The sequence below is a fragment of the Lissotriton vulgaris genome, chromosome 9, assembly GCF_964263255.1.
Source record: "Lissotriton vulgaris chromosome 9, aLisVul1.2, whole genome shotgun sequence".
Lineage (NCBI taxonomy): Eukaryota > Metazoa > Chordata > Amphibia > Caudata > Salamandridae > Lissotriton > Lissotriton vulgaris.
Window position 1 is genome coordinate 474,953,981 of NC_141697.1, and position 26,533 is coordinate 474,980,513.

Below are 26,533 nucleotides of genomic sequence, written 5' to 3' on the forward strand. Positions count from 1 at the left end.
GAGACCGGTCCCGTGGTTCCCCACTACCACTGTAGAATGGTACGGACGCAGCCAGCTCACCCCTGGTCTCCATCATTACCAGGTCCTAAGTGCAATGCTCCCGGCAGGCCAAGCGGTGGGAGTGGTGGGAACCCCGCCCAGGCAGTCTACCGCAGTCAATCTCCTCTCCGCCGCAGTCACTCCAGAGTTACGAGCACACCTCTCCTCCAGGCGGGGTCCAATCTGAGGGCCCGCAATTAGTGCTCCGCTGAGATCTAGGCCTCCCCTCGTGATGTCTCTGTTGATCCCAGTCTCTAGTGTTAGGGGATATGACAGGGGCACCGGACGTGGGTCACCCCCGTTGTGGTGCTTGCAAACGTCGCTGTACCCTGTCAGGCGATATCCCTGGCCGAGTGCTAGGCTCCGGGGCTTGCCGGGCGATCACTCAGCGCGCCATTGCTCCACCTCCAGGTTCCAGCACCCGCGCAGTCCCCCCTTCTCCATGGACCGCAGGATTGTAAGGCTTCCCGCGCACTGCTCTCACTGCTTCGCTATGCCGGGGCTCCGACGCGGTCAGGCACTGTCGTGCTATGAACACTTGGGCTATTCTCACTGCCCTTGTGAGGGTGGGCTGCTGTTGCCGAGTCAAGGTGCAGTCTCCACCACCCCCTGCGCCATCCCTCGAAGGCTCTCCAGGGTCTCCAACACTGCCAGGCGATGTCACTGGCCGAGCGTTATGCTTTTTGCGGGCCGTCCGGCGACCCCACCTCAGGGAGCCCCGCCTCACACAAGGCCCCTCCGGCTCCATAGACCTGCAGAAGCGTAGGCTCCAATGTCGGTCCCGTCTGTCACTAGTGCGTCTCAGCTCGCTCGGTCGCCAACACTGCCACCTGATGCGCCTACCGTCTGCCAGGTCAGGCCCCCTTGTCTCAGGATGTGGCTAGATGGGGGTCACAGGCTGCGTCTGGGTCGGGCATCATTTTGCCTCCTCTCCGCTCCGCCTCTCCGGGCTGGTTATGGTTGCCGATTGAGCACCCAGCCCCGTAGTGTACCCCTCTAAGGATGCCCCGCGATCTGCATTCACTTTGCCACCAGCAGTGATAGCGCTTATGGGGTTCTAAGCACGAATGTGACCGGGCGAGACAGCCAGGAATGGGGAGCCCCCGGGAAATGCGATTCACCAGTCCGCCATCTTGGTCACACCCCCATAGACTCTTTTTGTTGATTTTGTGACTCTTGAGACTGGCTCTGGAGCCCACCTTCTCCAATGGATGGACTGTGTCATAGTCTTGGTTGGCACAAGCCTTTCTATATTAATAAAAACACAGATACTTTGTTATGAGTTAATGGGAACTCAGACTTGGTTGCTATCCACCACTATGATTGAGCCGGTCTCCTGCATGTGAAGGACTGTTGAGAAGGAGAGCATCACCCAAGTCAAGTCATAAGCTTTTATTCGATTTGAGAGAAATACAAATCATACAAGCATAAAACATCTAGAAACAATTCATTGCACACGTAATTATTCTAAACAAAGTGACTCAAATGAACTCGGGAATAATACATTAAAAAAGAAGGGAACATACTCTGGCATACACTGGACAACAATGCATAGTTAAGAGTATAAAATGGAGCTAAAAAGCTAAAAAAAGAGATCATGCATGTACAGACAGGAATAAATATAATTATCACACATAGTGATTTTCCTGGCAGCTGTACAATTTTAAAACAATGTTCCAATATGGTTCAGAAAAACACGGGGAGGTTAATTTCATGTGTAAACAAGGTAAAAGACCATGCATTAACATGCAGGGGGCATAATACAAGATTAAAATACAATAAACAGTTAAAAAATACATTTATGTACAGACAGGAATATATAAAGTTATAGCAGCACTATGCTCTTCCTGGCAGCTGTACATTTCAATATAAAAGTGGCAACAAAGAAACAGATATCCACGTTCTCTAGGGAAGATAGTAACTCTAGAGCGCTCTTTGCAGATCGAATATTGTATTTTAAAAGGATGGGTTTTAGATACCTTACCCTTAAAAAGTGGTAAAATTTACAGAAAAGTAGAAAATGACAGCAGCTCTGGCGTGAGGTGTTATCACACGGGCAGGGAGTCTCAGATCTTATTTTCTGGTTTGGGAATGCGACAAGATGGTGTACAATACCCAGCCTGACTCGGGTTAGTACAAATTGATGGGAGGGACGAGAAACATTCGAAAGGTAGGCTTGAAACCCCGGGGTTAAGTTTAGTTCCTTATAGAACTTCACGGTGGCTAGCTTGCCATACACCTTATCTCGCTCTTTCTTTTTAAAATTTAAAAATGTTTGTTTAATTTCTTTTTTGGAGATTGCAACCGCCAGTTCGGGGTCAAGGAAAACATCAATTTCAAATAAAGTTTTGTACCAGGAATGAATGTATTTCAACCACTGGATGCGTGATGAGTAATCCAATCCTATACAATCAAGAATGATCTCTTGAGTGAATCGAGTCTCTGGCTTAACCCAAATAGAACGCCACAATAAGAGTGGCCGAACGGCTGCTAAGTCAGAAATAAACTCGATCCCTACCTCATCATGAATTAGTTGGACAGAGGCAGAAGGGGGGACACATAACAGTCTTTTTAAAAACTTGTTTTCATCTTTTTGGAGCGAAGGGCCTTCAATATGACCCCACACACCCGCCCCATACAATGCAGAAGAAACACAGCGTATATTGTATATATTAATCATATCTAGGATACTTCTCGATACGAGCTTGGATGCAAATCGGAATATACTACTGGTAGTCCGCATCATTTTCAACCTGATGTTGTCGAACTCAGATGTCCAAGACCCGTCGTTGGTGTAGGTAATTCCCAAATAACAGAATGATTTAACGTATGTCATCTTGTCGCTATCCAAGAAAAAGCTGTGCTTCAGTTTATTTGCAGACTGCCCGCACGACATTACATAAGTCTTGGATTTGTTCACGCGGAGCCTCCTGTTTTGGATAAACAGCAGGAATCTATCAATAAGTCGCTGTAACCCAATCTGAGTGCGGGATAATAGAACAGCATCGTCTGCGTATAGTAGGATTGGGACAGGTTTGCCTTCAATCAGGGGAGCATCTGCTGGGGTATCGGCCAAGATGCGATCAATATAGTTAATAAAAAGGGAAAACAAAAGAGGGGCCAGTACGCATCCCTGGCGAATACCCCGTGAAACTTTGAGAAACGGCGTACATTCGCCTAGGGTGCCATAACGGACCTTACAGGATAGTTTCTCGTAAAGCCTGGCCAAAAAGTGAACAATTTCCTTCGGTGCCCCTGACTCTAACAAAACCTGCCAAAGAATAGCGTGATCAACTAAATCAAACGCGCTGCTCAGGTCAGCAAAACATAAAAAAAGATTGCCCTTTTTGGCTACAGTGTATTTATTAATAATGAGGTCCAAATTTACACATTGCTCCAAAGTGCCCATACCTTTCCTGAAGCCATATTGCACTTTTGTTAAAATATTCATGTCTGTAGCCCAGGTTTCTAGTCTTTTGAGCAAAATTCTGCTCATGACCTTTACTGAGGCGTCCAACAAAGAGATCGGACGATAATTGGAAGCCTCAGATTTGCTGCCTTTTTTGAATAGGGGAATAATAACTGATTGGCCCCAAGAGGGAGGAATGTTACCTTCTGCTGCACAGTTAAAAGTCCTCACCAGAATAGGAGCCCACAAATTTGGTTCTGCTTTTAGTAAATCAATGGGTACCCCGTCGGGGCCCGGGCCTTCCCCCCCTTGCTATTGGAGAGCCCTTCGTGACCCTCCTCCAAGGTTACTCCCAGAGGTAGAGGTATCCAAGAGGAGGCCTCGGTAGCTGATACAGTTAGGGGTATCCCTTCTGGGTTAAAAATATTAGTAAAATGGATAATCCAGTCATTACATGCAACCTAGGAAGTTATTTCCGGGATACCATCAGTGTTTAGAAAAGGGCTGTTTAATTGTTTCCCAATAAAGTTTACTGTTTTTGGTGTCAGCTGCTTCCTTTAGCTTATCCCAAGCTTCACTTTGTAAAACCTTTTTCCTGTTGGAAATTGCCATTTTATAGTTAACCCTTAATTGTTTTATTCCATTGCTGTCTCGGGGTTTGATACCTAAAGCTTTCTTCAGTTCCCGTAGGGCTGCTGTACAGGATTTATCAAACCATCCCCGCTTTGTAACTCTGTTAGATGGAGATTTCTTGGTAAAAATACCTTCAATGATGGTGTTAATCTTGATAAATTGTGACAACAGGATATCAGGGTTAATGACATTTTTTAAACAATAACTGAGTTCAATTTTGCAACTAATTATGACCTCCCTCTGTTTAGCCATGGAGCTGGTTCCAGACCATTTAATCCTCAGACCATTTGGTCTGATCGGGACTAAATCGGTAGAACAGATTTCTCCAGTCGCTAGTTTTGCACCTCATCCCGGAAGGGTAACGCAGATGCTGTTGTGGTCACTTAGACTTTCCTCTCTGATACACAGGTTTAAAAAGTCTCCTGTACTGGAGAACAGGATATGGTCTATAAATGTCCCAGCGTCCCTCCCTGTGAAGGTAGGGCAGATGTCATTCAATCTGTTTTTGTTACAACTTAACAGATGTAGGTCTAGTTTAATTAACAGTTTGTTTATCATTGAACCATAATGGCAATGTGGGAAATAAAGGGAATCCTCGTACTCACCCCCCCTATGGTTGACCGTATCTATTCCAAAGCCACAGGGGTTCCCTATTGATAGATGACATGGCTGCAGATTAAAGCCCCCTGCCCATAGAACGTCTGCCCTTCTGTTTGAGATGCCAAGAACCCTTACAATTTCCTTTTCCAGAGGAAATAAAATATTCCCTCTGGAGGCATCAAAGATGTTGTAATAAAAATTAACAAGGACCAAATCATTTCCCTTGCTACATTCAACCCTCACTACCTGGCTGTCGGTTCCCACAGTCGAGCTACTTCTGACTTTACAGTTACACAACTTATTGGACAGAAGTAACAAAAGGCCCCCCTTAGCCCTGCCTGAACTGGATTTGGTGGCGTTGAGACAGTGAGATGAATAACCTTCTATATTTATTTGCTCTTGGCACCAAGTTTCTTGAAGAAGGATTATATCAAATCCTTTCCCTATAAACTTAGGCCAGAAGGGGGTGTCCAGTTTCCCTGCAATTCCGGCAATATTCCAGGAAATGAGGGTAAGGCCAGTAAACTCGGTAGGACCATAGACAACCTGCTCCGACTGAGGGGCACGGGTTATGATCAGGTTATCCTCCTTGGCGCTCTCACATGGAGCAATCTTAGGGGCACCAAGGAGCACACATGCTTCATTACTAGTACATGAAACTCCTCTCCAGGGGTACCCAACTACAGGCCTACAAATGGGAGTTTGGTTATTACATGGGTAAGGTTTAAAAGGGAGAGGTTCTGTGGGGCTGCCTTCCTGTGCAGAGCCCTCCTGTATGGCCACTTGTCCGCTGGGGGGTACATAATCCATAGAAGGGACTGCTTGATCGCTAGCGTGGACAAGTTGCGTACGTGCATCCAACCCTAACTGGCTATTATCGGACTGGCATAAAGATGGTGAAGCATGAAGTCAGTCAACCATCTCAAGACAGTGAAATCTGTTGTTAGTGTGAATACCTCGCCACTCGTCGCCCACAAAGTGGCCTTTGTTGGGATACCAGGGACGAGGTACCAATTCCCTGCTCCTGCTCTTTTGGGTCAGCCATGGACCTCCATAATTCCAGAATTGTTCTGGAGGTAAAACCCAGTTGGGAGGTGGTATTGGGGGATGGTAGTTATATACGGGGGGATAGAAAAAGGAGAGTCGATGAGTGTCGATTCCCCCTTTTCTTCTCTAGATCTGGCCACGAACAGATATGATTCACGGTGGACGCATCTTGAAGTAGTGTGGCTCACTGGTTAGAGGCGGCAGACCCGAGAGCAGAGGACGGCCCGGGACCAGGGTTCGATTCCCGGCGCGGCAGGTTTCTGGACCAGGGTCAGCGGACTCGATAATTCTCTCGCCTCGGTGCCCACTCTGATCAGCGATCACACTCGGCAACTCTGGGCATTTGCTTGCCTCATCTTCACTAACGGCCCCACCAGACCGCCGGGGATGCCTGGTCTCACCCTGGAGATACCCATTAAGGGACCATCTCTCAGGGAAGCCAGGAAGGGTTTCGCAGCGGTCGAAGCGCCTTGGGACCCTACGGGTAAGTAGTGCGCTATATAAATGCCTATACATTACATCTTCGCAAGTAACAATGACGCAGTCCCCCTGAATACTCTTAGGGCTCGCCCCCACCCATGGTACTCTGCGTACAGATGATATTCTACTGGTGTTTGGGGGCTGTAATGGCCTATTAATGCTAAGCCATTGAAGGATTTTATTCAAAAGGGACCAAGATGGTTCATCTGTTCCTGCAGTTAGTTCAGGCACTCCCGTTAGAATCACCGTAAATGGGGAGACCTCAGGTGACAGATGAACTGGGCGTTTGGATCTAGACCCCCTCTTGCCCTCTGAAGGATTTGATTTAGGGGGCACCGGGGGTTTGGTTTGGGATGGCTGCGAGGACACCTTGGCCGTGGTGTGGTTGGCAGCTGTTGGTGGGACTACAGGGGGGGGAAGAGAAGAATTTTGCTGACTAGATGAAGGTGACTGAGATGGGGATTTGGCTTTTGACTTAGATTTTGCACAATTTTTTGAAGCTGGTAGTATGGGGGTTGATGGCTCTTTTGTTTTAGCCTGGGCTTTGGACGTAACGGGCGGTCTATCTGAGTTAGCTGGTGTAGCCCCAGGATTGACCACTACCGAGGCCCCCCCAGGTTTAACAGTTCCCGCCCTGGTCTGGTTGGGTAATTTAACAAGGAGTATGGCAAGTTGCTTTTCAATTGCCATGATACTCCGTTCCAGAGGTTGGAGATGGTATTTTAATAAGTCCCTGAATCTAGCGAAAAACTGTGGAGTATCGCAGTCAATCAGACTGAGGCCACCCTCTTGATCGTTGCCCAATGTGGGACATTGAAGATTAGATGAAGCAGGTGGTGCAGAGTTATTACTAGAGGGGGCTTTCTTGGATGGTGGTACGATAGACCCTTTCTTTTTATTGGTGTTATGATTGTGTTTGGTGTTGTTCCCCTTTTTTTGGGGTTCTGGCTGTTTTGGAACGGCACCTTCTCTAACCCCCTTGAGCCGGGTTACTTGTACAGGATCTTCAGACAGAATCTGCTCAAGGTCCGGGGTAATCTCAAGGCTCCCTGTCGATTACAATTCCAATGACAGGTTGGTAGCTGATAGATCAACAGCACTTGGGATGGAGTGAACTTGGTCTGTTGCACCAGACTGTATTAGAATTGGGATAGGAGAAGCTGATGGCAGTGGGGTTAAAGCCGCTGCTATGAGGCCCATTGAGGATCTCCGGGCGATCGCAAGGTCCTGAGACACCCTACGTTCAAATAAAGAAATATTTTGATTGATAGCCTCAGTAGTTTTTGTAATGAACTGGTCAATAGGACCTGTAAACAAAGCAGTTTTAAGAGCAGTCTTACTTCTGGAACCCCTGGTCATTGTTGTAAAGGTTCGAGGTCTAGTTCCAAAGTACACAAATGTCGAAAGTCAATACCTTTATGAGATGAGGGCAACGTCTGGTACGTAAGAACCAAGGGGGGTGGCCCAGCCCAGCCTAGAACAGTCTGGAACGGGCTGGAACGGGCCCGCCCTTGGCCCGGGCTTCGCCCGGCGTCCCGCGAGGGAGACTGTGCGCTACTTTTATGCGCCTCCTGGCGCTTCTTGATGGTGCTTGGCGCAGTGCCTGTTGGGGGATGTAGTTCCCCAGACCCCGCTCTCCGCTCTGCGGCAGTCTCCCTGGACCAGCGGGAGTCGTGCGGCGGGAGGCGGGGCTGCTCCTGTGGCGGTTCGGCTGTGGCAGAAATTTGCGGGCACCTGGCGGTAAGCAGTTAGGTCGGCCAGGCGGGTTGCAAGTCACTATTCGAAAAAAGGTTTCCCCCGCTCTGCAGGCTGTGCGCTACTTTTATGCGCCTCCTGGCGCTTCTTGATGGTGCTTGGCGCAGTGCCTGTTGGGGGATGTAGTTCCCCAGACCCCGCTCTCCGCTCTGCGGCAGTCTCCCTGGACCAGCGGGAGTCGTGCGGCGGGAGGCGGGGCTGCTCCTGTGGCGGTTCGGCTGTGGCAGAAATTTGCGGGCACCTGGCGGTAAGCAGTTAGGTCGGCCAGGCGGGTTGCAAGTCACTATTCAAAAAAAAGGTTTCCCCCGCTGTGCAGGCTGTGCGCTACTTTTATGCGCCTCCTGGCGCTTCTTGATGGTGCTTGGCGCAGTGCCTGTTGGGGATGTAGTTCCCCAGACCCCGCCCTCCGCTCTGCGGCAGTCTCCCTGGACCAGCGGGAGTCGTGCGGCGGGAGGCGGGGCTGCTCCTGTGGCGGTTCGGCTGTGGCAGAAATTTGCGGGCACCTGGCGGTAAGCAGTTAGGTCGGCCAGGCGGGTTGCAAGTCACTATTCAAAAAAAGGTTTCCCCACACAGGAGTAAATTTCACTAGTCTTGTTCCCTAGTCTTAAAACACGGTTAAAACAATACACACAATTGCGACCTGCACAATTGAGAAGAAAAGACAGAACAGGTACAACATGCAATTGTTGAATACAGTTTGTATATTCTGGCTCCGTTGTGATAACACCAATATTGTATTGCTATGACATCAGCATATCAACTCTTGTGTTGGAGACTTGAATTATACCACTCTGTGCGTCGACGCGTTTCGGTGGGTTCTCCTTATAGTTACCACCTTTATCAAGACCAATGGTAAGCTGTCACAATCAGGGGGTATATGTAATTGCCCTGAAGGGTAGTACGTAGTTCAACTGTCAACAGAACTTCTTTAATGGCCTGTTGCGAAGACTACCTGATGAAAGTTGCATCGATCCGCTGTCTCTGGGGTTCCATTGGAACCTGATGCACTTCCTGACTTCCGATACAAAACCTAGAATGAGTCCAGAACATAAAAAGAGTTGGGGCGGGGAGAAGGCCACATGGAACGATGACACGTCCGGACTCTACGAGGTGAGACGGGGGAGAATTCAGGAAGAGCGACCACAAGACAAAAGGGTTAGACAGTACGGAGAAGAACCTCATCACAAGCACCTACGGTTGCTGCTCCTCGGTTGCGGTGGGAAGGGCTGCGAAGGGCTGAGTGGTGGCTTGACGGGGGGATAGTTGGCATCTCGCACAGGACGGTCCGAGAGCATCACCCATTCATCCAGGGAAGCTCTTCGGTGCAGAAATAAATACCAGAGACAGGCTTACCTACTTGTGCATACACAGAGTCAACCTTGAGCGCAGGTGGCACAAAAAGAACTAGAACACTGGTCTCTACTGTTGAAACTCCTCTGGCAGTATCACCTTAGTCCTGTTGCCCTGGCTTTTGGAGATGTACGGTATCCAGAAGTATGAACCCCTTCTTCCCACTTTGCCACTCCACCTCATTGAGCAGCAGACTTGGCATAGGGTTTTCAAGCCCAAGCTGGCTCTCAGAGTTCCAGAATGGTGCCAGTGGTTGAGTTCTCAAAAACACTGTGCCCATCAGAATTCCATCCTCTGGGGGTAATGAATTCCATGACAATTCATCCAATCAAAAGTAATTGGAAGAGATGCCAAACCACTCCCTCACTTTTTTCAATCATGCTACAGGGTTCATCATCATAATAGCACCCATCTTCTCCTCAGACTTCTCCTCTTGCAGGGTGTCAAGATGAAAGCCAGAAAAGCTTCTCAGCCCAAAATACAGTTACAGCTCCTGCCCACTGTGGTACCAAAGCTTCCAGTACATCTTCCACATGCTCCCATACCACTTCCTGCGCTGCAGATCAGCCTTTGTAATCAGTCCCTCTGACTCAACCGTTACCTGTTACCCAATCCACAGACCAGTTCTGACTTCGATTCTGGTTGCATCTGCTTCTTGTTTAGAGATGGACGATTCCTCTGTGAAAATGCACACCAGGCCCCTCTCAAGATGATTGCCCAATTAGGAGAGCCGGGAAAGGAGCTTGATTCCAGCCAGATTATCTATACCAGTGATCATAAGGACCTGGATGTGACCCAACACTATAAATCTATTATGGCCATAGCTTAGGAGATTGTGTCCATTGCAATATCAGCAATTGCACTGCAAAGAGAGAGCACTTAAGCATTGGTTGCCATAACTGCATCCCCTCCCTTGTCTGTCATAGCCATAGAGCTCCAAGTTCTCAGGCAAGCCCCGGAGGCGTGGAAGAAACATTCCTCTGAGCCTTTACTCCTCAAAACATTTGGCACTAAGCCACAGGCCTCAGAATATTTCCAGGCATTGGGTCAGTGAATTTCTTACCTCGGTCTATGGCAGTGATGCCAGCTTCTCACAAAGAATGCCGTCCCACATATAGAAGGAGGCTGAGTGTCTGGAGGCATGCATTAATAAGGTCCTTAAATGTGGTACTCCTTGCAGCTGGCCAGTGCAAACATGGCCATCTCTGGCACAAATTGGACAACTATGCTCCATGCTCCAGCAGTATGTAAAGGGAGAGTACTTGTCCATGAACCTGGCAAAGAAGCTGTAGAACAGAAATTTATATTGCCCATGGTCTTGATTGACATAGGCGCCAGCCTATGAGCAGTGGCCTGCAAATCCAATGGTCACCAAGGCTCATGTCTTTGGATATGATGCTAGAGTCCCTGAAGAAGGTAATTTGCCTACCCTTTGGTGGGAAGAACTAGGTAAGTACCTCAGTGAATGAGATCCTCCAAATGAAACAAGACATACAGCAATGAATTGCCTAAGGCCACCAAGGCCTAACCTTCTCCTTTTTCCAGCTGGGGAAAGCTTTACAGACTTTCAAGAATCAGGAGTCTTTTCAACTGAAGACATCTGCTGGATCATCCTTGTCCTAAAGAAGCAGGTCTGTAAAGGGGAGATGCTTTGGAGGAAGAAAAATCTTTCTCTCCCAGCCAGAAACAAGCAAACAAGTCCCAATGACTTATTTGTAGACGATCCACCATCCTGTCCACCACATCACTGAGGAGAAACCTTTCCATCTGTTAACTCCACTTCACCCAGATAACTAATGTCATATGGGTCCTCTCAGTGGAGTAGAAGGGATTTGCTCTACAGCTGACACCACCTCTGCTTGCCAGGCCACCTGTATAACAGTCTCCATCCCATTAACGTTTATATAAGGTGATGAGGCTCTGATCCATAACAGAAAACTAGCCTGTCCTGCTCCAAGAAAAGAGGTGGGGATATTACTTGAATAATTTCCCTGTAATGAAAAGGGGCTTTCCCACATCCTGGATCTTTACGATCTCTACCTGTTCCAGCTTTGCAAACGTTAAAGCTCCAAATGCCATCTTAGATGTTGGTGGCTCTACAGAGCAATGATTCAATGTATCCAATGGGTTTACAAGACATCTACACATGTTTTTGTCCTGAAGGAGTCTGGGTTGGCTTATCAGCTTGTCATATCCGTGACCACTACTCTAGGACTTGGGGCTGTCCCATAAATACATTGGTAACTCATTAAAACCTCAAATACACTTTGAGAGGTATAGCACCCAAGTGCCTGGGGGCAGCCTACAGAAGGACTGAACAGGGGTATTTGTATTTCTGTATGCGCTCCCTCCTATCCCTTGGTTTTGAGAATTCTCCATATTATCAAGTGTAGCCCAGTCAGTGTACACTGTGATCATGGTAAAGTCTGCCTGGCCTCACCTGGTCTGTTGTACGTACCTACACTACCTCCCATGGAGGGACATCAACTACCAATAGATTATAGAGATCTCCTCTCCATAGAGGGGGCAAGAGTTTTCTACCCAACCCTTACATTGCACAGCAGAGTGTGTTTTAAAGAACTGACCTTTCAACCCCTAGGAATCTCCTTATTGTATCTCTTGACGAGATCCCACTATGACTTAAAATGAGGGCCTTAGTCATAGGCTCTTCCCTATTAATAATGCTCTCTTGCCGACACCTCTGCCATCAGTCAGGAAGCTTATCAGGGGCAGGTCCTCCACTAGGGCAGAGGAGCTTCACCCCACTGCTTTCTTGAAGTATGAGAAGGGTTTGGCTGGGGGCAAGCGGGTAGGCAGGGCTGCTCTGCAAGCAGGGCTGGTCACTCCTAAGTGCGCATGACTGGTTTGGTCAGTCCTCTGGGGTGACCAAACCATTCATTCGCACTCTGCCCTTCTCTATGTAGGCTGCAATGCAGCCTACAGGTTACAACGATCGAGTTGTTTATACGCAATACCTTTATTTATATTATTAAATTAACCCCCCTCCCCCGCGAGCCCAACCCGCGAGTCATGCCGGCCACAACTGAAGCTCATACTGATTGCCTCCTGTAACCGGTGAGGACGTGAGTACGAAGGTGGAGTTCTATGTTATGCTGTACGCTGTGCATGCGCATGCAGTATTAGCACATTAACCCCTTTGTTGCTGCCGTCGGTCATCGCGAGCACTCCCTCGGTAGTGCTGCGCACATCAGTTGGCCGACGCGGCCCCGCCCGTGCAATAGAACGCCCAGAGCGGGGCGTATTTTGCGCTGCGCTAAAGGGAATAAAGCCCATTATTAACCATCCCTAGAAACAGTTTGGGTCTTGCTGCTTAGTAACAGAAATACTAGGAAGTTGATAATGGCAAAGTAATAGTCATCACAAAGGCAGCTTTATCCTTACTGCTCAGAAAAATGTACTTCTAACAATACATGATCTTAATTCAAAACCGTCTTGTGTTTGTTTATGTAATGCTTTTTCTCCATGCCAGGGACTGCTTCCGTGATATAGGCATGTCTTTGTTATTCATAGGCAAGTACTGAATGCGCTGTTTTATACCCAGTTTATTTTTAATAGTACAAAGGTTTTTCCAATCCTTCATACAGGTTTCAGAGCTACTGAAAGACCATTTTAATGAAACATCAAGAACTGCAAGCCTCGAGGAAGCATTAGCCAGCCAGCAGATGGAGTTGAAAGCCAGCAGAGAAACAATAGTCCAACTTGTTTCAGAAATAGGAAAGGAACAGAAAGCAGCAGCTGGCTACGCAGCAGAAATTAAAGCACTCAAGCGGGTAAGAAGACTTATGCTTCGTTCGTCAGTGTACACCAGTGGGAAAATGAAAACAACAGATATTAATTCAAGGACATCTTCCTGTGCCTATGGTGGGAAATGTGAATGGATATTGATAGTGAAAGGCATTTACTTTTATGAATTGAATGAATGAATCGAATGTCATTTCTGTTTAGGGTCGAGCCTGTGAGAGCATGCACTAGCTCATGCGTCTCGCTTGCGAGATGCTATTGTATACAGAAAAGGGCTTGGAGCCCTCCTGCTGCTTTCCATGTTTTGGTTTTCCCACCACTCTTCTTTGCAGTCTCGTAAGTCGTCATTTACGTTTCTATCTGTGGAGCGGGGACCAAGCACTGATTGATTCCGTTTAATCAGTGTCCAACCGCTGGTCCAGATATGAATGAGGTACTATTTTGTAGGGGTGGGCGGACAACTCCGTTCCGCCCACGTAATGTGTGGAATTTTCCAAATCTGCACACACTCGCCGAGGAGCGGAGTTGGCCTCCCACCTGCACTATTAAAATGTTAAAGAAGAACAATTTAAAACCACTTACCCTATCGGCGGTGTCCCCGGGATTCCCTCTTCCTCCATTGCGACTTCTACTTGACAACTGCGCATGCGCGGGCGCCCGCGCATGCTCATTTCTCGCTCTCCAACCAAAACAGTCAGCCCCACTCCACTCTGCCCCACTGCAATATGCCCCAATTCAATCAAAAACAATCTACCCCACTCGAACCAGCCCCACTCCAATTCAAAACAACCTACTCCACTCCAATCCAAAACAATCTGCCCCAAACCAATTCAAAACAATCTGCCCCACTCCAATCAAAATCAATCTGCCTATTCCAATCAACCTCGTTCCAATATGCCCCACTCCAATCCAAATCTATCTGCCCCACTTCAATCCATCCTACTCCAATCTGCCTTACTCCAATCCAACACAATCTGCCCCACTCGAATCCAAAACAATCTGCCCACTCCAGTTGCCCCACTAAAATTTGCTCCACTCCAATCTAATTCACCTCCCCAATCCACCCACTCCTTCCCAATTCACCCCACTCCATTCCACCACAATCCACTCCACTCCAATCCCACACCAATTTAATCCATCCTAATCCAGACCAATCTAATCTACCCCACTCTAATCCTATCCACCTCACACCAATCCAATCAACCCTACTCTCTCCCCAATCTACCCCACTCAATTCAATCTACTACAATCCACCCCACTCCAATCCAAAGCATGTTGACCCACTCCAATCTGCCTCACACCAGTCCGCCCTACTCCAATCCTAAACAGTCTTCCCCAATCCAATCCAAAACAATCTGCCCCACTCCAATCCAAATCAATTTGTCGCGCTCCAATCTGCCCCATTCCAATCCAAAACAATCTGCTCCACTCCAATCCAAAACAATCTGTCCCACTCTACTCCAATTTACCCCACTCTATCCTAATCCAACCCACTGCACCCCAGTTCAGTCCACCCCACTTGATCCAATCGTTTCAGCCTCTCAATGTCTCCAAGCACACAGAAATCCCAAACTGAGGTTGTGGGTTTAGAAGAATTTCTTTCTATTTAGTCATCTTAGACATGCCCCTTTCCCAAAATGTGTTTTGTCTTATGCTGTTTCAATCACAGCAGACTTCTTCAGGCCAAAGCATTGAGTCACGAAATGACCAAGCAATATAGAATCCAGGGTATGGGCTGCTGGCATGATAACATGTATTCTTACACTATTTAATTCTTGTTATGAATCCGGGAATGTTCAGAGATTTTTTTAGAAAGCTAGTCCGTGAATGTAAGCCATGCGAGTGGTTCCGCAGGGTACGCTGGTCTCGCGTACTCTTTTCCCACCTTAATTACCACTCGGCCACTCATGCAGCATGCTTGACCAAAGTCCTGATTTAGAGTTTCGCAGGCGGTAGTCTATCAGTTAGGGTAGCAGAGGACATTATGTTTGCAGTGCTTAATGTCTAAACAAAAGAACTTTTGAAAAATGTGCAAGGGCCATTGTCTGGTGGTTCCACCCATTGCCCCTGCCAATGCTGCCAATGACAGTACCAAAGCAACTACTAACCATCACACTTCTACAAGTGTGACAATGCAGACTATTGCAGGCCACCCAAAGGTAGAAGAATGGATTGGTCATCAAGAATTAGTCATCTTTAATGTATATTGAATTATTAAACAACTGTTGTGTTTATGTCAAAATAGGACAGACAGTGCCACCAGTTGGTCGATTGTCATAAGTGTCGGTGTTGACAATTAAGTGCCAGTGCTGAGTACCATAAATCACTAGCTCAAATTAAGCACTGGTTTGCCAGCCTATCTACAGCCTGCCAAATTCAGAGATCACCATAAGCTGTCTGTTAAGACAGCCGATCGCCAAGCTTTTTGTTTTTCAAAAACAAACTGCCAGAGTTTGTTTCAGAAAAAACAAATATCTGGGATCATTATTTTAATTTTTTCAATTTGTCACCAACAGGTTTTCCTGGTGGTAACAGATAGAAAAAAGGACAATAGATCATCGGCTATAAATAGAGCAGATGGTCTAATGTCCATAATCAGACGGCCAGCACTCTGTCAGGCTGTTGGAATACGCTTTCCTCTAGCAGAGCCATGGGAACAGCACCAATGCAAAGGAGATAAAATTAGCACTTTTGAGATGGGTAGAATAAAGTAAATCATTTTATGCATTAGTGAGGTCATGTTACTGCAACAAACACTTTCTGCTGTGATATTGTAGTGTTTATATGTTACTAAGGCAGTTAATTTGCATCTACAGTGGTATTATTACTGAATTCAAAATATTTACAAGCAGGCCAGACGTGAGGTAATCAGGTTACCAAACATTGTTGCTGCTGATCCAGGCTACTGCATGACTTTGGATGATAAAATATGGCTTTGTCACACACCCTTGTAGTCATGAATAAAGACATGCAAAATAACCACACTAATTTGGATTTGGTTTAATAATACATTTCACAACCTCCTTAATAAATAGAAACATTTTCTTGAACCACTGTCATAGTAATTAACCATTTTAAACAGATGGGTGAAATAGTACAAGAATGAGTTGCAGTGCCCAAACTCTGCTCAGAAACCATCAGCTGGTGTTATTAAATGTCCAAGAGCTGAATACGAGGGCTTCAGGTTTGGTTCCTCTTTAATCCTCTTTAACCAGAAACTCCCTGCCCCTTTTTCTCACTCTTGCAGGTTCAATTTTTCTCCCTTTGTAACATATTGCCAGTCTTTATCTTCCTTCTTATTTCCCCATGAATGTGTTTTTCTCTCGCTTGCTCTCTTTGAATGCCTGATGAGGAAATATGAGAGCGGGTACCCAAAAATTAGTGCCGATGGATCTCACTGGCAACAACAGGGTCAAATTAAGCACTGCTTGGTAGAAACCAGGGGAATTGATGGTGGATGTCATATGTGAACCTTTGGGGATGGTCGACCCTAAGCTTTTTGATGCTTCTTAATGTTGAGCAGAACAGATTAACCTCACAGCAGGCTTTTTCAAAAGCAAGCAAAAAGGCAGGGCAGGTCAATCAATCAATCAATCATCGCATTTATATAGCGCACTACTCACCCAGAGGGTCTCAAGGCGCTGGGGTCTGTCCAGACTGATCACACTACTTTCCAGATAGAAGGCAATCTTTCAGTACATCCACACCGACACACACAGGCTACAAAAAAGGTCATCAGCAATCAGATTCCATGCAGTGTCCACCACCTCAGCCAGTCCACTGGTTTCAGCCAGTGGTTCTCCTGGATTCCATTCATTAGAACATATCAGAACTGCTCGACAATGTTGCTGCAAATCAATTAAAAAAAACAAAATCAGTTGGTTTTTAACAAATTGTGGTATTGGGTTCTCCAGGCCTACATATTCCGCAAAACCACTTACACCATACAACAGAAGTTGGCACGGAAACTGGAAAATGCAAAAGACAATTTTATTAAGACCCCATGGGGTGGTGTTACATTCCTACAGCACCCTTCGGTAATGAAAGAAGTATCACACCGAACATCGGCGCGAGACCTCTTTTATACAGTTTTACAGTAATAAAAAGAGTAGGCGGAACACATTTACTCAGTTTAGGTACATATAAGGTTATTTTTGGAACACAGCCAGCTCATGGGTGGAGTTATAACACCACTGGTCAGTTTTGGAGAACATTCCTAAGTGATGACTGTCCACTAGTACAGAGGGCAAGACTACGCATGTGCAAGCTTGACCAGTACTAAAAATAGCCTGTTGCTAGGCAAGTTAGGTGGTCAGTGGTACAGAGAAAGGACAAAAGGGCATGCTGACCACGAGGCAACGCGTTCATATAAAATGGACGCCAGTGTTCTCAAAATGGCCTCCGAACACTATGGCCAAGATAAAGGGGAAATTCGTGTAGCAAAGCTTAACGCTAACCCGATCACCGTCAAATTACGACAGACGACCCTTTTAGTGTTTAGCTGAAGCTACCTCATAGTGGACATAATCAGGGTACTCATCATCAATATTGATTGACATAATATTTGTTACTTCTCTATTATTCATTTGCTCATTCTTGACAATAGCTCGTTTGGATGGAATACAAGCAGAAAGGCACATGGAACATAACATAGGGCCGCGCTGAATGCAGAGACATAGAAAGAATAGTATCCCAATTATGATACATAGGATTGTTAACAACTTCCAACCCCAAGTACTAAGCAATGTCCAAAACCAACCCGAAAATGTCCAAGTACCATTATCAGGATGTATCTCAGCAGCTATTTTATGCAATTTAGAAATAGCATCATATACAGAGGATGAATTATCAGGCACGTACACGCAACCACTACTTCCGATAATGCGGCATGCACCCCCACGATCAGCTAACACTACGTCTAGAACCATTCAGTTCTGGAGCGTTACAATCCTAGTAATTTGAAGTTCCTCAGTCAAATTCCCCAAAGCAAAAACTGTCTCATTAGCAACGGCTTCCACAACACGTGTCAGTCGTCTAATTTTTTTACTATTTAAAGCAGCACCAACGAATGAAAAGAGTCCTAAATTGAAATCGACATACTGCTGCAGAGAAGTATCAGTCTGGTCAATATCATCAAGTGCTAATGTTCTCTTCACCCTATTTAGTATAAAATCATGATATAATACAAAATCATTATGGTACATAGGCGGGGCAATAAACACAGGAGGTAATACAAAAGATATATAACATGTTCCTAACCATCCTATAGGGAGACGATGATAACCTTTATTTCCGCAAATAAAGTAAGTGTTTCGTGAAGCCACAAAGGTGATACCATTTGGAGTGTCAAAGGTGAGAGCAGTGTTACATTCACTTCTTTCTACTGGGATTGTACCTTTATTTCGGACGCATAAATCAGCTTTGGTATCAATAAATGTGATCACATGTAGGCTAGACATGTTTACATTTCGTTGATTCGTATAAACTCGAGGCGAAGATACATTATCTGGTCGATATTCTTCCCATTCGAATTTAGTTCCTTCAGCTTGCGGGTAACCATCTCGATCATTAAAGCAGACCTTGTTAAGTCGGAAAAGTAGTCCACCTTTTGTCGATCATCTCAAAGTGAACAGAAGAGTGTACCAAGCATTACAAGAACCATTGTGAGAGAATGGGAGAGGAATAAGCGGAGTGCCTCCTTTCTTTTGATGCCCAGGCAACATTCCACATACCCAACAGTTCGAAGTGTTCGTCATATTATGGGTATGATGCAAAATTTGAATAAAACTATTATTCAGATAAGTCTGTCTGTGTCGTTCTTCATGATAGGGCAAAGTGAAATGAAAATGTTCAGATGGAATTGGGGTAGTAGGCAATAAATGTTCTCTTGCTGGCACCAATAGTTCTACCACCCAAGCTATTACTGCTATCACCACAATAGTCATAACGAAAAGTACTGCACTGAGAATTCTCTTATTCCACATCGTAGAAGATGCCATAGTTCAAAGTACAAATGTCTCAGAAAAAAGAAAGCAACTAAAAAAATAAAAATATGAGTGCTGAGCTCCGAGGTAGCCGTTGGTTTCTTCTCCGAGATTCAAGACGGGTGTCGCTACACTTGGCAGAACTGATCCCCCCCCCCCCTTTGATATTCCCGGCTTCCGTTTCACAAACCTGGAGCGGTAACTCAACCAGTTTCGCACAAAACAACTGCTTTTCTTGGCCGTAGATTGTATCGCTCTCTACCAGAGACAGTGTGGTCTGGGAAGGCTCCCTCCGATTCAGTAGACGTAACAGCTGGGCTCTTCTCCTCGTCCAAGTTGTCTCGATAATCAGACAGCACAGTTGGGCTCACCAGATCCGGAGAGACACGACGACAATGAGTCGAATGCACCCATCGTTTCCTGTTCGTAACTCGCACAGCCGTTCGTGTCGCTAATAGCACCTGCTCGGGGCCACGCCACCTCGGCTCCAAGCTGCTTGTTCTCTCAAAAGTTCGGATCATTACATGATCCCCAGGGCGAAGATTGTGAGCCTCTCCAATGGAATTGTCGGGGAGCGCTTATCGAACCTGTTGATGAATAGAAAGTAAATCATTTGTTAATCGTGCCAAAGAATCGTTCATCATTATACAAGAAACATCATGTAATAATCGAGGTTTAGGAACTCCCCATATATTCATAGGCCTTCCAAACACCACTTCATAAGGTGTGAGGCCAGTTCGGGAATGTGGTACTGATCTAATAGATAGCAATGCTAGAGGCAGAGCATCCGGCCATTTCAAAGACGTGGATGCCACGATCTTTGCTAACTTCAATTTCAAAGTAGCGTTGTACCTTTCCACCAGACCTGCTGACTGCGGATGGAATACAGCATGGAACTTTTGCTGAATTCCCAATCCCTTCATGACGTATTCCACAATTTTCCCAACAAAATGAGGACCATTATCACTCCACAAAAATTTACAAACACCATAGCGCAGGAAGTACTCTTTGAGCAGCACCTTAGCTGTTGTCAGCGCTGTATTATCCTTCGTGGGGAAGGCCTCAATCCATTTACTGAAAGCACACACCACCACTAAGACATACTTAAGGTTATTGCAACGCTCAAGCTGGATGTAATCCATTTGTAGCACTTCGAATGGTGCAGTAGGTGGAACAAACCCTCCTTTCGGAGTATACGTCCCTTTAGCAGGATTGTACTGCAAGCATATCAGACAGGTCTGCACTACTCTTTTGGCCGTATTGGCAATCTCAGGATGCTCCCAGACTCGCGTAAGCAATTTAGTAATTGCAAGAGCTCCAACATGTGCCAATCCATGTGTCATTTGAACCATTGCTTGCAAGTAAGCTGCAGGCAATTTCCATCTCTCCATATCTTTACTTCTTCAACAACCCTCATCGTCCAACACTCCCTCCATTGCCCAGGTTGCGAGTTCTGCTTCAGACGCTGATTTCTGAATGTCTACTATCTCCTCTCTAGCATCATGCCATCGCTCAGCCTGCGATTTCACCACATACATCGGCGAGGCATTTCGTAACATAGCAGTCTCCCTCGCTATGCAATCTGCAAAGGCGTTTCCTTGTCCCACTTTGTCTGTCACTTTCTTGTGTGCACTGCATTTAATTATCGCCACTTTCTTTGGACATAGTAACGCATTCAGGAGATCACGCACTAGTTCTCCGTGCATAATGTGCACTCCGTGTGAAGTCAAAAACCCTCGCTCTCTCCAGAGTAAGCCAAAATCATGCGCTACTCCAAAGGCGTACCGGCTATCAGTGTAGATGTTCACACATAAACCAGCGCTTAATTCACATGCTCTTGTTAGGGCTATCAATTCCGCTGCTTGGGCCGATTTCTGTGGTATTCGTGCTGCTTCTACCACTGTCTTAAGTGTCGTGATGGCATATGCTGCAGAAGTCGTACCATCTGGCAACCTCAAACACGATCCATCAACCCACAGTTCCCCATCCACATCTAGAAGTGGCGTATCCTGTAAGTCAATACGACCCTTTGTTTGTTCTTCAGGCAGGAAAACACAATCATGGTGTTCTTCCTCCTGGCCTTCAGCAACTGGATACGGCAATAAAGTAGCAGGGTTCAGAGTAGCACATCTCTTTAGTGTGATATGCGGCGCCAACAGCGTTAGCTCATATCCTGTTAAACGTGCACTCGTTAAGTACTGGGTTTTCGCTTGGTTTAGCAGAGCGTCTACTGCATGGGGAACTAACACCAACAATTTGTGTGACAAAACTATTCCCTCACTCTGTCGTATAGCCACTGCTGTGGCTGCGACTGCACGAAAACACCCAGGTAATCCTCGTGCTACGGGGTCAAGTACTGCTGAAAAATACGCGCAAGGTCTCTGCTTATCCCCGTGTGTCTGCACTAAAACTGACAATGCACACCCATCTTTCTCGTGTACATATAATGTAAAAATGTTCGTATAATCTGGTGTACCTAGCACTGGTGCAGAACAAAGGGCTTGTCTCAATTGTTCAAAAGCATTCTGACATTCATCTGTCCATTCAAGGGGAGTCGGTGTAGTTTTGGACAACAATGCTAACAAAGGTTTTATAATGTGTGAAAACCCCATTATCCACTGCCTACAAAAAGACGTTAAACCTATAAAAGCGCGCACATCTCTCTGAGTGCGAGGGACTGGTGTATCTAAGATCGCTTGGATTCGATCAGATGTCAATGCACGTCCCTCCTTAGACAAAAGATGACCGAGGTAGGTCACCTTTGGTCTACAATATTGTAGCTTTTTCCTAGAAACCTTGTGAATATTCTGGGAAAGAAAAGAAAGCACGGGAAGACTACTCTCTTCACATTGTTCCTGCGTGTCTGCTGCAAGTAAAATGTCGTCAACATATTGAATGTGAGCCACTCCAGACTGTAAATCGAAAGAATCAAGCTGTCTTTTCAGAGCCTGGCTATAAATGCTAGGACTTTCTGTATAGCCTTGAGGAACTCGACAAAATCTATACGATTTATTATTTAATGTGAAACCAAAGAGATATCGGCTATCAGGATGGATGGGAATGGAAAAGAAAGCATTTTTCAGGTCAATGACGGTGAACGTAGTGGCTGTGGGCGGAATCAAAGTAAGTAAGGTGATAATATCAGACACCACCGGGTATTGGGGCACTACTATCTTGTTAATTTCTCTCAAATCAATAATAAACCGATAGATTTTGTCATCAGTATTGTTCTTTAAAATCGGAAGAATAGGGCTGTTACAAACATTATAGGGAACTACTATAATGCATGCAATAATCAAATCGTGCACAATATGCGTTAAGGCAATTTGACCTTCCCTGGATATTTTATACTGTGGTACACGAGGAAGAGATGCTCCCTCCTTTACAGTTATTCGAATAGGAGGAATAATCATCTGTCCCACATCCGTGTCCGAAGTAGCCCATAACGTTTGTGGGAGAGAGGCTAACGCATGGAGCACAATCTCTCTACATCTGGATAATTGTCATTCAAAATAACCCGCACTCCTTCAGGAGCGCAGCCTATTGTTGCTCGAAAATATTTAAGCATGTCAATTCCCATAATATTGTCTGGAGTGTTTGGTGACAATAAAAACGGGCACGGGCCAAAAAATCTGTCAATGTGAAATGTAAGGGGTTGTGACAATGGGCTAAGAGAGGGTGTTCCATCGAACCCTATCGATCTAATCATTTCGCCAGACAGGGGAGCCCTTGGAACCAAGTTTTTAGACAGAGCACTACGAGTAGCTCCTGTATCAACCAGGAACTGATCAGTAGAACCCAAAACGCCCGCTGATACATATGGACCTCTTTGGTCTACTGGTACTTCAACTGATTCCACACCCCATCCTACGCAATCCTATGCATGTACATAGTCCTGAGACTCTGCATTTTCACCCTCCGCTATCTGATACTGATTCCGTCGATCAAAAGTATTATTATCAGCCTGACCACGACCCCTCGCTTCAAACCTGCGACGATCAATCGCTCCTCCCCTCGCTCCTGAATAACTATTCCGTGTCCTTCCACCTCCTCGACCACACTGATTACGTTGTTCTCGAAGAACCGGACAATCTGAGGCCCAATGTCCAAACTGTTTACAGTATGCACACTGATCTTCGGAAATGTCGGTACGAACGGAAGACGCACCGTATGATCCACGCCTACCTCTATCATTCCCTCTCTGTTGTGTAGCATAAACCTGAGCCAACATCACTTTCGTCTTTAATTCCTTCGTTTTCTTATCAGTACTTTCTTTAGCCTCCAATTCCTGTTGTTCATAATACTGAGCCATAGTCAATAAAGAAGCAGGGGTCGCTGTGGTCCAGGAACTTTCACTAGTCTTTAAACGTTTTGCAATCTCCAGTAGGAGATTTGCTACATACTTGTCAACGAACAAATGCCTACCCGTGTCTTCTGTTAGTAACTGCCCGCTATAGTCATGAAATGCTTCCTCAAAACGTGAGAAGAAATCAGAAACCGACTCATCCGCCTTCTGCTTACAAGAGGCTAACATGGTCCAAGCAATCTTTTTAGGGGGAACGAGCGTTTTTAACTTATTCAAAATAGCCGCCGGAAGATCTAAAATTAATTGACATGGCTTACATGCAGGCTCCCTATCCAAATCAGCTTGGGCTAAAGTTTTCCAATCCGCCCCCAGGATCGCTCGATCATCGAACTTACGAATTGCCCTCCACATAACAGGAGGCAGTATTAACCCAAAGAAAAGATCAATATCAACAAGCGTCATAACACACGAAGAAATAGCCCCTTCCACTCCCTCATAGAAAGCTGCCGGATTCTTGCGGGGGTCAGGCAAAGCGTTTTTAAGTGCCATAACATCTGCTCTATTCCACAGTGTATAAACCCAATTATATATGAAATAACCCTTTGCATCCACAGACGTTTTGTCATCGTTTGTACCTTGCCCTTTAGGAGGGACATATAAAGGTGCAGCTTCACGCATAGGCATAACATGAACTGTAGAACTCTTATCTGCTCCAAAGATAGAACACTCTTTGGATTTCTCCGTCGATCCCGGCACAGGCGCATCTGATGCTTTTCTCGCCTCCCGTAATCTTGACGCCTCATCCCGTAGCTGGACCAACCGTTGAAAAAACCGATCCGCATCTGTAATAACAAAAAGACCTTTACGCATGTTCTCATGACCAACTGATACATCTTTAGGCTCAAAATCATTTGAATACTTTCTAAATCGTTCTACAACTTCATCTCCAAACTGGCTCAAGAAATACAACTGTTCTCGCTCGGACCACTTACGCATTTGGTCATCAATCTCTGAAATAGTTATCGCGTTAAGATTAAGTTTTCAAGCAAAACTACGCAATTCCGCAGCTTCACCAGCACTTAGCATAATACGACTACCCCCTTGATCGTCGCCGTCCGAATCCTCAGCTGGGGCCGTAGGTGGAACATACGGAGGCGGGCAACGATCTAATAATGAAAAATCATCAGATTCATTAGTAAGGACAGGATAAAGAGGATGTCGAATAGGGAATTGACCATTCGTTTGCAAGTTACGTTCCCGTGCCTCCCTCTCTTTCTTTTCCTGCAACTCTTTTTCCTCCAGCTGTAAAGCTTTATCACGAGCAGCCTTCCGCTGCTCTTTATCCGCCAAGGCTAATTCAAGCTTCATTCGCTCACGCACCGCTTTCTCCCACATGCGTACACAATCAAACATATCTTGTATAGACCTGCGCTGAAACAAACATTGCTCCACATACTGAACCTTTCGTAAATCAAACGACCCATGTAGTGGCCATTGCAATTCGGGATCAGACTTAGTGTACTTATGCCACAATGTACTATATATAATAGGGGGAATACCAAATTTAACATACATTTCACGATTAGGTGTCCACTCTGGGGGAGCCGGCTGAGATTCATTTAATCGATAATTGGTACCTTTTCCAAGACAGCACAGTCCTCGGAGTGTGCTTAAAACAGGCATGTCAAAATATCACAGAAACGCAATATTACAAAAATGGCACTTAATATACTTCACACAAGGTGTGCCGTTCAAACAAATACAAAATTAGAGAAGTATCTCTACATTGCCTGCCTATGTGAAGTGCACTGTACATATAACTCAAATCATATAACCAAATGTTAGCTAACTCAAAACAGATTCAAAGAGCCACAGTAAGCGTCCGTAGACTACCTTACCAATCACAAGCTTACCAAATTCTCAAATATCCAGGTTCCAACTGCCAAGTTCTTTAATCAAATCAGCCAAACCGGCACTGTACGACAACTCGAACGATCAGAATCTCAGTCGAGGACCGGCGCCACCTGGAAGGTCAGATCAGAAGGAAAGGAAGAAAACACCGTGGGTGCCAAGACTCGGGTCACTCAGTGGCAGCGTACGCGTCCATGGCGAGTTTCAAATCCTTCGTCACGACCTCTCCTTCGGGCATCTGAGTCGCCGATGAGTCCCTTCGTGGTCGCCAATTTGTGGTATTGGGTTCTCCAGGCCTACATATTCCGCAAAAACACTTACACCATACAACAGAAGTTGGCACGGAAACTGGAAAATGCAAAAGACAAGTTTATTAAGACCCCATGGGGTGGTGGTACATTCCTACAGCACCCTTCGGTAATGAAAGAAGTATCACACCGAACATCGGTGCGAGACCTCTTTTATACAGTTTTACAGTAATAAAAAGAGTAGGCGGAACACATTTACTCAGTTTAGGTACATATAAGGGTATTTTTGGAACACAGCCAGCTCATGGGCGGAGTTATAACACCACTGGTCAGTTTTGGAGAACATTCCTAAGTGATGACTGTCCACTAGTACAGAGGGTAAGACTACGCATGTGCAAGCTTGACCAGTACTAAAAATAGCCTGTTGCTAGGCAAGTTAGGTGGTCAGTGGTACAGAGAAAGGACAAAAGGGCATGCTGACCACGAGGCAACGCGTTCATATAAAATGGACGCCAGTGTTCTCAAAATAGCCTCCGAACACTATGGCCAAGATAAAGGGGAAATTCGTGTAGCAAAGCTTAACGCTAACCCGATCACCGTCAAATTACGACAAAATGGTTAAGTCTAAATCTGACCAATATGAAAAGACAATTTTCTAAATTAGAAAAATGGAAGGAAAAATACAAGCAGAACATAACACAAGGATTTTCTTTTGATTTCAATACCTTTTATTGGTTTTACAAACGCAAAACAAATAAAGAGACAGGGCAAAGGAACTAAAACTACAGTAGTACATCAAAGGTCAGATTTGATAGAGGAGGTAGATCAGATAATAAGCTTGGGCACTGGTTTTACAAATGATACAGTGACGATGTAAGAAATAACCAACCAAACAGGTAAGGGTACATATGTTTAGGTGATTGTCTTAGCCAGGTTACAAATATCACAGATGAGATGGCAGCAATTGTTTTCAAAAACAGATACAAGTACTAATGCTGGCTTAACTGTT

At 45.7% G+C, this 26,533-nt stretch overlaps 1 protein-coding gene across 1 annotated transcript in view; it reads left to right on the top strand.

Annotated features, from left to right (window-relative positions):
- LOC147690293 (coiled-coil domain-containing protein 170-like) overlaps positions 1–26,533 on the top strand; it is a 638,795-nt gene that overhangs the window by 314,553 nt on the left and 297,709 nt on the right. Inside the window, exon 7 of the mRNA XM_086937932.1 lies at positions 12,919–13,104. Within this exon, the coding sequence (XP_086794058.1) occupies positions 12,919–13,104 (186 nt within the window). The remainder of the gene's footprint in view (positions 1–12,918; positions 13,105–26,533) is intronic.